Source organism: Rutidosis leptorrhynchoides, chromosome 8 (genome assembly GCF_046630445.1).
Source record: "Rutidosis leptorrhynchoides isolate AG116_Rl617_1_P2 chromosome 8, CSIRO_AGI_Rlap_v1, whole genome shotgun sequence".
NCBI lineage: Eukaryota > Viridiplantae > Streptophyta > Magnoliopsida > Asterales > Asteraceae > Rutidosis > Rutidosis leptorrhynchoides.
In genome coordinates this window covers 14518195-14530457 of record NC_092340.1, presented here as the reverse complement: position 1 = coordinate 14530457, position 12263 = coordinate 14518195, and the positions used below count along the sequence as shown (strand labels likewise).

The 12263-nt window shown below is 34.6% G+C and overlaps 3 protein-coding genes across 3 annotated transcripts in view; all 3 read right to left on the bottom strand.

Annotated features, from left to right (window-relative positions):
- LOC139863182 (uncharacterized) overlaps window positions 1–5397 on the bottom strand; it is a 105615-nt gene extending 100218 nt beyond the window's left edge. The window contains exon 1 of the mRNA XM_071851830.1: window positions 4884–5397. Within this exon, the coding sequence (XP_071707931.1) occupies window positions 4884–5397 (514 nt within the window). The remainder of the gene's footprint in view (window positions 1–4883) is intronic.
- Window positions 5398–5460: 63 nt separating this feature from the next.
- Window positions 5461–5913, bottom strand: LOC139863181 (uncharacterized). The gene has a single exon (XM_071851829.1). It carries the CDS (start codon window positions 5911–5913, stop codon window positions 5461–5463), a length of 453 nt encoding a protein of 150 aa, XP_071707930.1.
- A 39-nt stretch (window positions 5914–5952) lies between these two features.
- LOC139863180 (uncharacterized) lies at window positions 5953–8466 on the bottom strand. The gene is made up of 4 exons (XM_071851828.1): window positions 8161–8466; window positions 7639–7793; window positions 6620–7359; window positions 5953–6485 (listed from the first exon to the last, which is right to left on the bottom strand). Exons 1-4 carry the CDS (start codon window positions 8464–8466, stop codon window positions 5953–5955), a joined length of 1734 nt encoding a protein of 577 aa, XP_071707929.1.
- Window positions 8467–12263: the final 3797 nt, after the last annotated feature.

Genomic DNA, 12263 nt, shown 5'->3' with positions numbered 1-12263 from the left:
GTGGTCAAATGTTGAGACTTGGTGGGAAAACGAGATAGTACACGTAGTTGTATAGTTCGGAGTTGAGTAGTAGTTGGCCATATCAGAAGCATAAGAGCGATAAGTCAAAGAAGAAGGAGGTATCCTTGGATTGTGTGTCATCTTGGGTCCCAGTAATATCAGACGGTCATAGTGAAATAGCAAAGTTATGTATCGTGGTACATGATGACAAGAAGATTGATCGGATCCATAAATAAGTATGCAAATTCTTCGTGCAAAATAACGAATTTCAGTTTCCTTGATTTTGAGTCGATAGAGTATGCCTTTCAGGCGTTCAAGTAGAAATATTTCCATATTTGAATTCCATTGTGCTACACGAATTTAGCTAGTAAGGTTGGTGTGAATAATCGCGTTCAAATTTCGTACACGGAGAGGTTTAATTCTTTCCTCGGTGAGTTAACGGGGTTAAAGGACGAGCAACACGAGAAAAGTCGGAAATGAATCTACGGTAATAACCGGCGAGATCTAAGATTTTACGAATACAAGTAAGAGTCGTGAGGGTTTCCCGATTACGCGGGGTTTCGATTGCGAGATTTATTGTAATACCTTGACCACTAACAACATGGTCTAGGATTTGAACTTCGTTTAACCAAAATTCTCACTTGGAGAATTCGGTATAGAGTTACTCCTTTCTCAATAGTTCGAGCGTAAGACGGAGACGTTGTTCATTTTCTTGTTTACCTGAATAGGTTTAGACATCATTTGTAAATACGATAATGGATTTGTCTAGATAAGTTTGCATACGCGATTCAGGAGGTCTATGAATATGGATGGAGCCTTAGTTAAAACGATATTAAAAGAAAATTATAACTATCGTAGCGAGTTCGGAAAGCGGTTTAGGAGGCATTGTCTCCCTTAACCCTCAATTGATGATAACCAGCATGAAGGTCGAATTTGGAATACACGCGAGATCCTTGTAACGGTTCAAGAGGTTGTTGATACGGGGAAGAGGATATCGGTTCTCAACCGGAATTATTTAGTTCACGATAATCCATACTCATGTAAGGAATCATTTTCTTCTTAACGAATAGGTTTTGAGCTCCCTAGTTCTATAGGTATCAAGTCAAAATTCAAATTATCCACCCAATAAGTTTAACGTACTCCCTTCGATAAAATTTATCGATACGTAATGGTTTTCCGTTGGTCACTTGAATGGCATAAATAATATCTAGGGGGAGGGGTGGAGTGCAAAGAGTAGGCTCCAAAGCCTTGGATACAAAACATTTATCGATACCCGAATCGGATAAACATGAAACATAAGAGTCGTTGAGAAGAAACGTACCCGTAACTAATTATCGTTCCGGGCATCCTAGGTGTTAAGGTTGAAAGCTCATTCGCGTACATTGGGGTGGGCGTTCTTCTTGGGACATGCATTCTTAAAATGACCCAGTTGTCCACATTCGAAACAAGCACCCCTTCTGCGTGCACTGGGCACCTTTTTAGCGACGGGGGCGGCACCCTTACAATTATGAGCCACATGGCCACTTCTTTGATACTTGATGCAAAATGGTTCACCACATTTTCCATAATGATGTTTGTGGCACGTGTTGCAAAAAGGTCGTGTTCCAGCATAATTTTTCCTGCCGCCGGGGGTGAAAGGCTTCTTGGTGGAGTCGTTGTGGTTGTGGTTGCTTGATGGAGAGGCTTCCTGTTTTCTTTTGTTGTTAACCGGTTGGGCCTCGGCCGTTGGTGCCGGCGCTTCAATTTCATCTACTGTTTTTATAAATCGACGGGCTATCATCACAGCCTCTTGTAGGTCGGCGGGTCTTAATGGCATTACCCCATGTGGAATGCTCTTAGGGAGGCCATCCATGTAAAACTCAACTCCTTGGGGCCCGGGAGCCCGGAGGTTTGGACAAATTGAGGTTAGTTCGGCAAACTGTTGATTATAAGCTTCGAGGTCATCTCGGGCTATTTTTAAATTTTTTGGCCCCTGTTCGAGCCTTCGAGTCTCTTCGCGCGGGAAGTATTCGGTGATCATTCTTTCTCTTAATTCGGTCCAAGAGAGTGTAAGGGCTTCATCGATACCCACCGATTGTACATACGTGTTCCATCATGAGAGAGCAATACCGGTGAGAGTGAGGGTGGAAAACTTGACCTTATCTTGGTCCCGACAACCGCTTATGCTAAAAACGGCTTCTGTTTGTTCGAACCATCGGGTGAGAGCAACCGGTCCTTCGGTTCCATTGAAAGTGGGAGGATTGTACTTCATGATAATATGACAAGATTGAATGAAAAATTTTAAAGTTGTTTTATAAAGTTTTTGTATGTAAATTTACGTATTTATCAATAAAGTACCTACCAGAACGTTAACGTTGGAACCATCTACAATCTGCATGAATGAAGGGAATCTCCTGTAATGGGCGTTTTCGAACAATTTTAGCTGCAATTATGTAACTTTGACCCAATTTTTGGTGATATTGAACCAGTTCTTTGGAGCCATTTTTCTTCTCGAATAAATAACTAACTCATAATTGAATATATCAATAGCTGTAATACATATAATGTCAGACATTTTAATTTTAAGATCGATAATGATTTTGCCGAATCCATCACCGAGAAATAAAGTGAGATCGTGTATGCTGAAAGCCACTTCTGACTTATAGCCTTGTAAAGTGTGGATCCAAACATTTTGTGTAGGTAATGTCTCATGATAATATTCGCGAAACCAAGATAATGGCAGAGGCTGTATAAAAATAGACATTTTTTGTATCAAAAGGCAATTGTATATGACTATGAACAATAAATAAATACAGTATAATAAAAATGTAAAGATTCAACATTAACAATACCACTAATATATCATCTAAACGGGAGAATGTGTGGATGAATGACGGGCGATGCAGCTTGCTTTGCTCGATCGCCATTGACTCTGTAAAATTTGCTAATTGGTTAAGGTGCAGCATTAATAAGAAGTACATTTTTGGGCCTTCTATCTGTTTTACATGCGTTGATTTGTTTGAATATGTTGTTGTAACATACTTGTAAAATAAAAGATATAATGGGAATAAACTGAATTATATTGAATTTTTGTTTATTAAGAACAACTCGAATTTTCTAGAGAATGTGATTTTTTAACAGAAACAAAGAATTGATGTGTAACAGTTTTATATTTTTTACATTATTAGAAGATTCACTAAATGATTTGATAAATAATTTATAAACATAAATAGTATAGTAAATGAAACTGTGGTTTATAATTTATAATATTTTTTGTAAAAAAACATTTGTACATTATAGAATGTATTCAAATAATATCACAGGTGTTAATTGGTTTTGAGTGATTAATAACTAAATAATCTCAATAAACACTAATAAACTAATATTATAAATTATGTGACAGTTTATATAGTTTTGTAAATTTTAAATGAAGATGCTGTAAAATAAAAATTATAACAGCAGACAAGTAAATGCATGATATTGAACAAACATAATGTTGAGTCTAACATATTCATATAATTATGCTTATTTCCGATTGTTTGTAGTTCCCAATAATCAGAAGTAATCAGTTGAGTCGATTGCTTTGTGAATAAAAATCATTTACTCAATCGAAGTTCAAACAATTCATAAATAAACAGATAACTAAACACGAATGAATAACACTTACTTGACTAAAAATGACAAGTTATTGTTAGCGAGTGTTGTTGATGATGAACAGATTGTTTAATACGTATGTAGACGATGACGCTTAACAGAATCCTTTAGAGGAAGACGACACTTCTAGGTAACAGGAAGGTTTAGAGTGGATTGAACTGCCATTTGTTAGGGTTTTTTGCTGAATAGGTATTTGTTTTTATGTGGCGGTTCATAAAATAAGCTGTTTTTTAACATGATTGGGCCGAATATATTTGTTGGGCTAACAATTTTATATAATGGACAGTTCTAGTGTTATTACTTTTAAGTTTTGTAGTGGATCTTTGCTAATTCTTTAGGTTTTTAAACATGTAACTATACTTTAGTATTTAATTTCATAACTTACTATTGACTAAATAATCAATTAGGTGATGAGGTTGAACTTGTTAAACAAATTTACAATGTAATTTGTAAATCATTTAAATGAGGAATACAAAAGGATGTAATCATAAAGCATGATAAATTCTATATCATGAAAATGATGAACACAAAAGTGTTTTCATGAGTATCACCGAATGAGTTTAACAGAAAGCATTGATAATACAAAATGATAAATACAAAATGAAATGTAAATATACAAAATCCTTTAAATGATGACTACAAAATAATGTCAAGAGAAAGTTACATAAACATGTAAATAATCTAAAGTCTTTAATATCAGGACTTAAGTATAAATACAAACACATTTAAAAGATGAATTTGAACTTGAAAAACAAAAAACAGTACAGAAAGTCTGATTATTTGCTTGCTACCGTTATTGTCCATACTCCTTTTTGATGTGTTACATGTTATCTTCAACCAACATACGCCTTTGTGTGTAAGATTTGACAAATATATGTTACCGCAGGCTAATATATTGCTGATACATTGAAGACTGAGCAGTCAACTACAGAAGGAAAACAAATGGTCACTAACATGAATCAAGTATTATAGTAGTTACTTTATTCCAAGTTAAAATTTTGCAACATGTAGTATCAAATATCAGACAGTAAATTTTTATGTAGTATTTTACCATTTCAAGCTACTATGCACTGTTGATATACAATCTGCAATTAAAGCATTCTAATATTTAACGTTAGAAATAAATAGTAAGAAGGTAACATATATGTATTTAAAATACTTACTTGACTTTATAAATGCTGCAACACCTCTTTGAAAACAACATTCTTCGTTGTATTTGATAACTCATTGTTTTTGTTCAAAATAAGCACCTTGAGCCCCCTTTTTTGATGTAACTCTAGACAATGCAACATATAGTTGACCGTGACTGAATACAGGCTTTGGTAGAAACAAACCAACATTGGCTAATGATTGGCCTTGGCTCTTGTTAAACGTCATGGAAAAACAAACGGCAATTGGAAACTGCCTCCTTTGAAAATGAAAAGGAATTCTTTTGTCTGAAGGTACAATTAGCATTCGCGAAATAGCAACAATCTTTCCTACATGGGTGCCAGTTAAAACCTTTGCTTTTATAACTTTTTCACAAAGTTGAATTACTTGCAATCTTGTACCATTGCACAATCCACCTGATTGATCAATATTCCTCAGTAGAATCACTGGTACTCCAACTTTAAGACGTAAATCATGTTTTGGTAAACCACCAATGTTTATACTGTTCAGGTAATCAGTCATGTACAACTCACTATTGAAATCAGCGTCTCTGTCAGATTGACATATACTGTCGGAACTAAGATATGACCTTGCTTCGCCCTCTAGTGAGTCCATCATTCGATCGTTTATTATGTTGACCACTTCGTGTGTCGGGGCTAGTATGGCACATTCTTGATACTATGTTGGGTTTCCAAGATTTAGTAGGTAATTCGGATAGATGCAGCTAATAATAGATCCAATTGGATCATTCACATCAGTTATTAAAACATCTTCTGGCATTTGTATATCGGAAATACCATCGTCAGTTGGATTCACATTTCCATCACCTATGTCTAGCAACCATTGAGAAAAACTGCGTATGTCTTCTAGTTCCTTTTCGTTTTCCTCGATTGAAGGACCCGAAGGGACTTTTGATAACCGCATATTTTTTCTTAATTTGAGAACAGTTACATAATCCCATAGGTAGGAGGAGTTCAGAGTAGCATTTACAATATCTTCTCTCTTACCATGTGTTACAACCTTAAGAACTTGTCTGAAATCACCACCGAAAACAATAACCTTGCCTCCAAATGGAATATCCATGCTATCAGGGTTTATTGGATGACATATGTCGCGAAAATAACGATCCATTGTTTCAAAACATATCCTCTTTACCATCGGTGCTTCATCCTAAATTATCAGGTTAGCTCTCCTGATTAATGCAGCTAAGTTACTATTAGGTAAGATACGACAGAATGATTCATCGGTTGGGTCGATTGGTATTGCAAATCTGGAATGTGCAGTCCTACCGCCACTTAATAACAACGCAGCTATCCCACTTGAAGCAACGTTTATAACTATTTCCCCTACACTGCGAAAAGCAGCGGACAAAGTCTTCCATAAAAAAGTTTTCCCAGTACCACCATATCCGTACAAAAAGAAAACGCCACCGTTGTTTGCATTAACAGCATTTTTGATTGTCTCGTAAGCGATTTTTTGATCAGAATTAAGTTTACCAATAAGCTCAATATGCTCGGACTCTAATGCAGACATATCATATGATAATTCATCAATAATAAGAGGGTTTTCAGACAAATTCAATGACGATGTGGTAGGGATTGGCATTGAGCTGTAGTTGCTTAAAGATTTCCCGTTTGATTGAAGAGTTCTCTGAATGTCATTCAAAATTAGGTTTTGAATCATTTCCCGAGTAGGTTGAATACCTGCAAAATAGTAGATTTTAATTAAAAGAATGTAATTATCAGTCTGGTTTCTATTATTATTTAAAAGGATTTTAAAGTAATTAATATGGATACGATAATAATAAACAACATAAATGTGTTCGACATAAGTTTACCTGACATGGTTTGAGGAATGATATCAACAGCTAAGTAATCAAAACACTTTTCGAATACATCTTCTAGTCTGCTTAGACTTTCAGACAAAAGTAGCCGAGCAAAGAAACTTCGAAGCCAATTGCCAGAACCCCATGTACCTGCCTCTTTGATTCCTTCAATGTACTCTTGATCATCATCTAACAAACCCATCTCATAGCATGCGGCTTTAAAAGTTGGACATACAATACCATTAACAGTTCGGATGTCTTCGTAACATGTAGAACCTTTAACTTTGTTCAACAATATCCAAAGGAAAAACAGTTCACCAGTTTGAGGTGAAACATGATGGATTCGCCCTATCGATCCTGTGAATACCTTCCTTGGTGACCAGAGTCGTGTATCTTTGTTCCAAACAAACTTGGTTGGAAATTCAACGTATGTCAATTGTTTGGCATCGTTGTTTTTTTCATTCATCTCCATCCATTCAAGAAACTGAGAAATGTTTACGGACGGGTCGTCCAACACATCTTCAATTGGCTGTGATTCATCAAATATCACTGAATTTTGGTCTTCCAAATGGAACGCTAAACGAATTACCGTTGGATTTCTATGGTTGATATCAAAAGCTAACATTCGCCATACGGCTTCACATGACGATACGTAGCGGCAGTCATAATATTGTTTGATTTCATCCGTATCTTCATCGCAAACTCCTGCTGTAACCCTATCATTATCCTTGTGGATGTATTTAAAAAGATACCTAATTGCTCCAACTTGGTTACAAAATTCGACATTTATGTGTGCTTGATATTTTTTTTAGTAATAGAGGATTATAAGGCGCAACGTATCCGTTATCAAGTTCGTGTCCTTGTTTCATGACCTTTCTCCCATGATCTCTTCTCTTATAAACCGGGTAGCCATTTGTGTCTAAACTTGTAACATCGGAAAAAGGTTTTGGAAAATTTTTGGTGCATTTTTTTCGATGTCGGTGCATGGACAGTTAGGATTTTTCTCACCACACGGTCCATGTATCATTAACTCTGACACAAGTTGATATAACTCAGGATCTTCATCTTTATCTGGAAGTTCTGCCCAAATATACTCGTCAATATCTTCCGCATCAGGTAGTTTCAAGAAAGATGCATATGTGTGCATGCGGTAGCCCACGCTTTTGAAACTCAACCGTGTATAGATCTGGAAAAAAATGAATTAAAAATTAATAATTGGTCAGTTTAAGTGGTTTGTGGTAAAGTAACAAAGATTATCGTAGAGCATATAATTATTTTGTAAGAAGAAAGTAGAAAAATTTCAATTATTATAGATGTTAAGTTAAACATATGTAATACAAAGTTAAATGTAAGGGCATACCAGCTTTTACGGTACCAAATATTTTATTGTGCTTTATATCATTCATGAGTCGATCTAGTTTAATTTTAAACATTCTCGACTGGTAGGCTGGTTTATCCTCAGGGTTGAATCATGTACCTTCAAGTGCCCTACTAATTTCCGGCCATTTGGAATTGCATGTGAAAGTAATAAACAGGTCTGGATAACCGTATACTCGACACAATGCCATAGCATCTCGATAGTTTTCAAGCATATACCTTGTACATCCGGTGAATGAGGAAGGAAGTTTAACTCTGTTACCCAGCATACTGTTAACAACATCACCTAAAAGATTAGCGGTTGTCAAGTTTGAGAACGTATCTGCCCTCTGTAATTTTTTATTCTTTCGGATGTAATAAATCCGTTCTGACTCAACCATTGTGTACGCATCAACTAATAGTTGTTGTTGAAGCTTACGTGCTAAGTGAACTAAAGTTGGAATTTCTCTTTCTTGAATTTTGTAAGCAAAGAACTCTCGCATAGTTACCCGCTTTTTTTTTTTTATGTTGTCCCTTCAATTACTCGATGATCAATATGTAACCGTCCTCAGCATAAGCAAACAACAGAGGATATTGGAGCACCAAATACTGAGGGTGTAACTCACTGATTCTTTGTACACCCTCTTTTTGACTGTCAACGACTATATCCCTCTTATCAAAATTATAGTCTATATCAATAACTATTAATGCTGCCACTTCATCAACCGTTGAGAGGCTGTAGTTACGACCGTCTGTACTCCGTCGAGCAATTAGTTTGATCTTAAAATTTGCAGTCTTTGTTTCTTCAAAACGATCACGTGCGATTCTATACATCTTGACAAGAGGGTTGCAGTCATCTAATAGGTCCATCAACTCTTGTATTAGTAAATCGTCTAACTTGTTTTTAGCAGAAGTTGGTTGATTCCCGTTTTTTCCTCTGTTTTCAATTAAAGCTCAGGTTAGAAATAAAAGTAACAATAATAAATTAGAATAAAGTAGAGGTGCTGTAGCTTAAATTAAAAAAAAACATTTTTTATTAAGGAAAGTATACTATGTAGTACCCGATAGTGTTTGTTCTGTTTCTTGCTTCGTTTGCGGTATCATAAATGTATAGTTGTGAATACTTTGGAGACGATCCAGATGACGGTATTAGGCCACCCAACCTATGACAATTCTGTCCACGGATGCGAAATGTATATGGACCTCTACCTCTGTTTGCACTTTTGTCAACCTTTTCTCCCATAGATGTGAATGCAAATACCATATTGTATTGCCTAACATTTTCAATAAAATGCTTGCTCTTGGGATGTTTATTGGTGTATAGATCCATTAAAAGTTTTGGTGGTGACTTGGTGAATTCAGGTAGAGCGATTCTGCCTTTGAGACAACACAAAGAATATGCGCCTGGTAATCCTTTTGTTCCTAAACCACGCTTAGTTTCCTTTTTCCACAACTTTGCGCCACAAGCAGAGCATGTAAAAGACATGTCACCCTTGTCATAGTAATTTGTATATTAAAAATGTTATTGAACTTAAATTTTATTTGGTACACTAATTATTGAGTGAGAACTAATGTTTTAGTATAAAAAAAAAAATAAAGCGTATGTGATTATCATTACCCTTTGAAATTCCTTTTATGCGACTTTGATTAACACCTGAAGTACAGTCACCACTAATATCAAACGGTATAGGTGTTAGGTTGAATCTTTTTCTCCGTTGATTGGACTTTCGTTGTCTCAGAAATTCAATTCTATCCTTCCTCGCGTCTTTGTAACCTTTAACATATTTTGAAAGATAATTTGATTATATTTAGTAAGTGAAATGCTGCAGAAAATTGTGAGATAATCCAGTAGTTTAGAATTTTAAATAAAAATTAAATATAAGTATTGAATTATTTAATTACTCTTTTGTTGCGAGGTTAAAGGAGTGAGTTGAGAAATTGTTGTATAATTCTGATGATGCACTGGTGTAGGTGTTCCTGCATTCGTAAATGTATTTGATATTCCTGGAGCAAATGTAGTTGGATGATGAATATCATGAAACGCTGTCGGTGTTAGCATCGGAGTTGAAATTGTAGCTGATTTTCCTGCGTTTGCTTTTCTTGATCGTGAGTTCCCAGCTGTAATTATATGAGGTACAGAATGATAAAATGTTGGTGGTTTTTTAAATTAATATCAAAAAATAAGGAAATGTAAAATAATCTAACCTGATGGTGCGCGTTTTTTTTGTTTATAAACTTATCGTTCGTAGCTTTTGAAGAATTTTGTTGTCTTAAATTGTTGAGTATATTTCTTCTATCCTTTCTGGCAATAGTTGATTGATTGTAACCTTCAAGTAAAGGAATGAAACCGGTAGATGAAACACGTTTGTTTTACTTCATGTAGTTTGATGTAGAAATGTTTTTTTGTTTAATGTAGGAAAATGAACTGTTTACTTAACAGAGTAATTAGGAAAAAAAATTATAAAAAAATGTAATAACACTACCTGATGACTGGATTCCTGTTTGTGACGCATTAGAATTACTTGTTGTCGCTGTTTTGTTAAAAGTTTTGCTGCTTGAAAAACCAGGACTCATGCCAGTGAAACGCTGAGTATCAACATATGGTGAGAAAGTAGACGATGATGGTGTTGAATAATTTTTGTTTATCGCCTTTGTCGTAGAAAATGGTGTGGTTTTGTCTATTGCTAAAAAAAATTTGATAAAGTTAGTAAAATGCGTATGATGGTAACAGAAATAAAATGATTGGCATTAAAGATTAAAATAACATTATGATGAACGTTGGTGTATTGAATGAAGTGTTCGACAATGGAATAACGTGTTGTGACGGGTCTATTATATTCTTTTGTCGATTCCTTGATTCATTGGATACGGCGAAACCTATAATAAATTAACGATATGTGAGTTTGTAACGTAGTGTTATTATAGTAAACATTAAATATTAGTCGCAAATACCTGCAACATCTAGGATTGAAATATTACATTTAAATGATTTGTGATACACTGAGACATTTTGTTTTGAAATGAAAGTAGTGCAACACATAAAGTTTACAATGTGTAAAGATACTTAAGTAAATAGTTTGAAGACCATTAGAAAAGGTTAAAATTAGTGGTAGAAGACTTACTTTGAACAGATTTATCGGTGTTGCAAATAGAATACATTGCTTGTCGTTCGTTGATCATCGTTGTGGAAATGGTACGATTGTTGCATAAGTAATTTGGGTCTTGATTTTCTTTTCCATTTGAAACGACGTTTGCAGTGCATGATCTTGTTGGTAATGGCTGCCCCATGAAGTATCTATGGCCTTCTAATAAAAATTGTAAAATGATTAAGTAACTGAATAATTTAAGTTTTTTTCAAGCATTTGAAATAAAGAAAGATGTAAATTATTCGACTTTTATAGATTAACCTTTATCGGATGATGATGTTGTTGAGTTGTTAACGGTTTGTTTCTTGAATACCCGGCATCTATTTTTCGCAATAATTTCCTTCCGAAGCTTCCTTGCAAGAAAAGCTGTTTTACATATTTGAAATGAGCAGCAGTAATATTATACATGTGTTTCATAAAGTAGCAAGAATGAATTTGAAAGAAATCGTAAAGTTAAATGATGTAGAGTGTAGAACAAAAACAGTTATGAAACCTTCATATCGTTGTTGTACTAAACTGATTTCCTGAGTTTGATCACTTTCTGCCAATGGTATTCTTTCTAAAGTTGTTGAAGGAAATGATTCCATGGATATATCTCGACGACCTCCATTCAAAACAAAGATAATATATATTCGGAAAAGAAACATTATAATTGTATGGCAATTAGTTGTTTACTATTTATAATAGAAAACACAAATTTGTTCGTACTTTATTGGATATTCATTAGGTTCCTAAAAAATTTTCATCGTAGTATACAATGCGAATATCTGATTATACTACTATTTCATCGTAGGTTCCTAAAGGTTTGTAATATATGTATGCCTTTTCTAGAGTAACGAATGAATAACAGATTAGAATAATTGAACTTATTTATCTTTGTTTGTTTTTTAAATAAAATACTTTATATGTGTTGTGTCATAATAGGTGTTAAAGAAGAAGAACAAAAAATATTGATGAGAATTAAAGTTATAGACGTAATATGTTGTTGGTATGCTGTTTATGGTTTATTACAATTAATATGAAACCAATTCAAAGTAAACAAACTTTAGTTTATAGTACCGTCTTGGTTTTCATGGAAAGTAGAAGGATTTTGATTCTGATCGACTACCCCGAGTGGAATTCTTTTAGTTCTCTGAGAAGAATTGGAGGTGGAC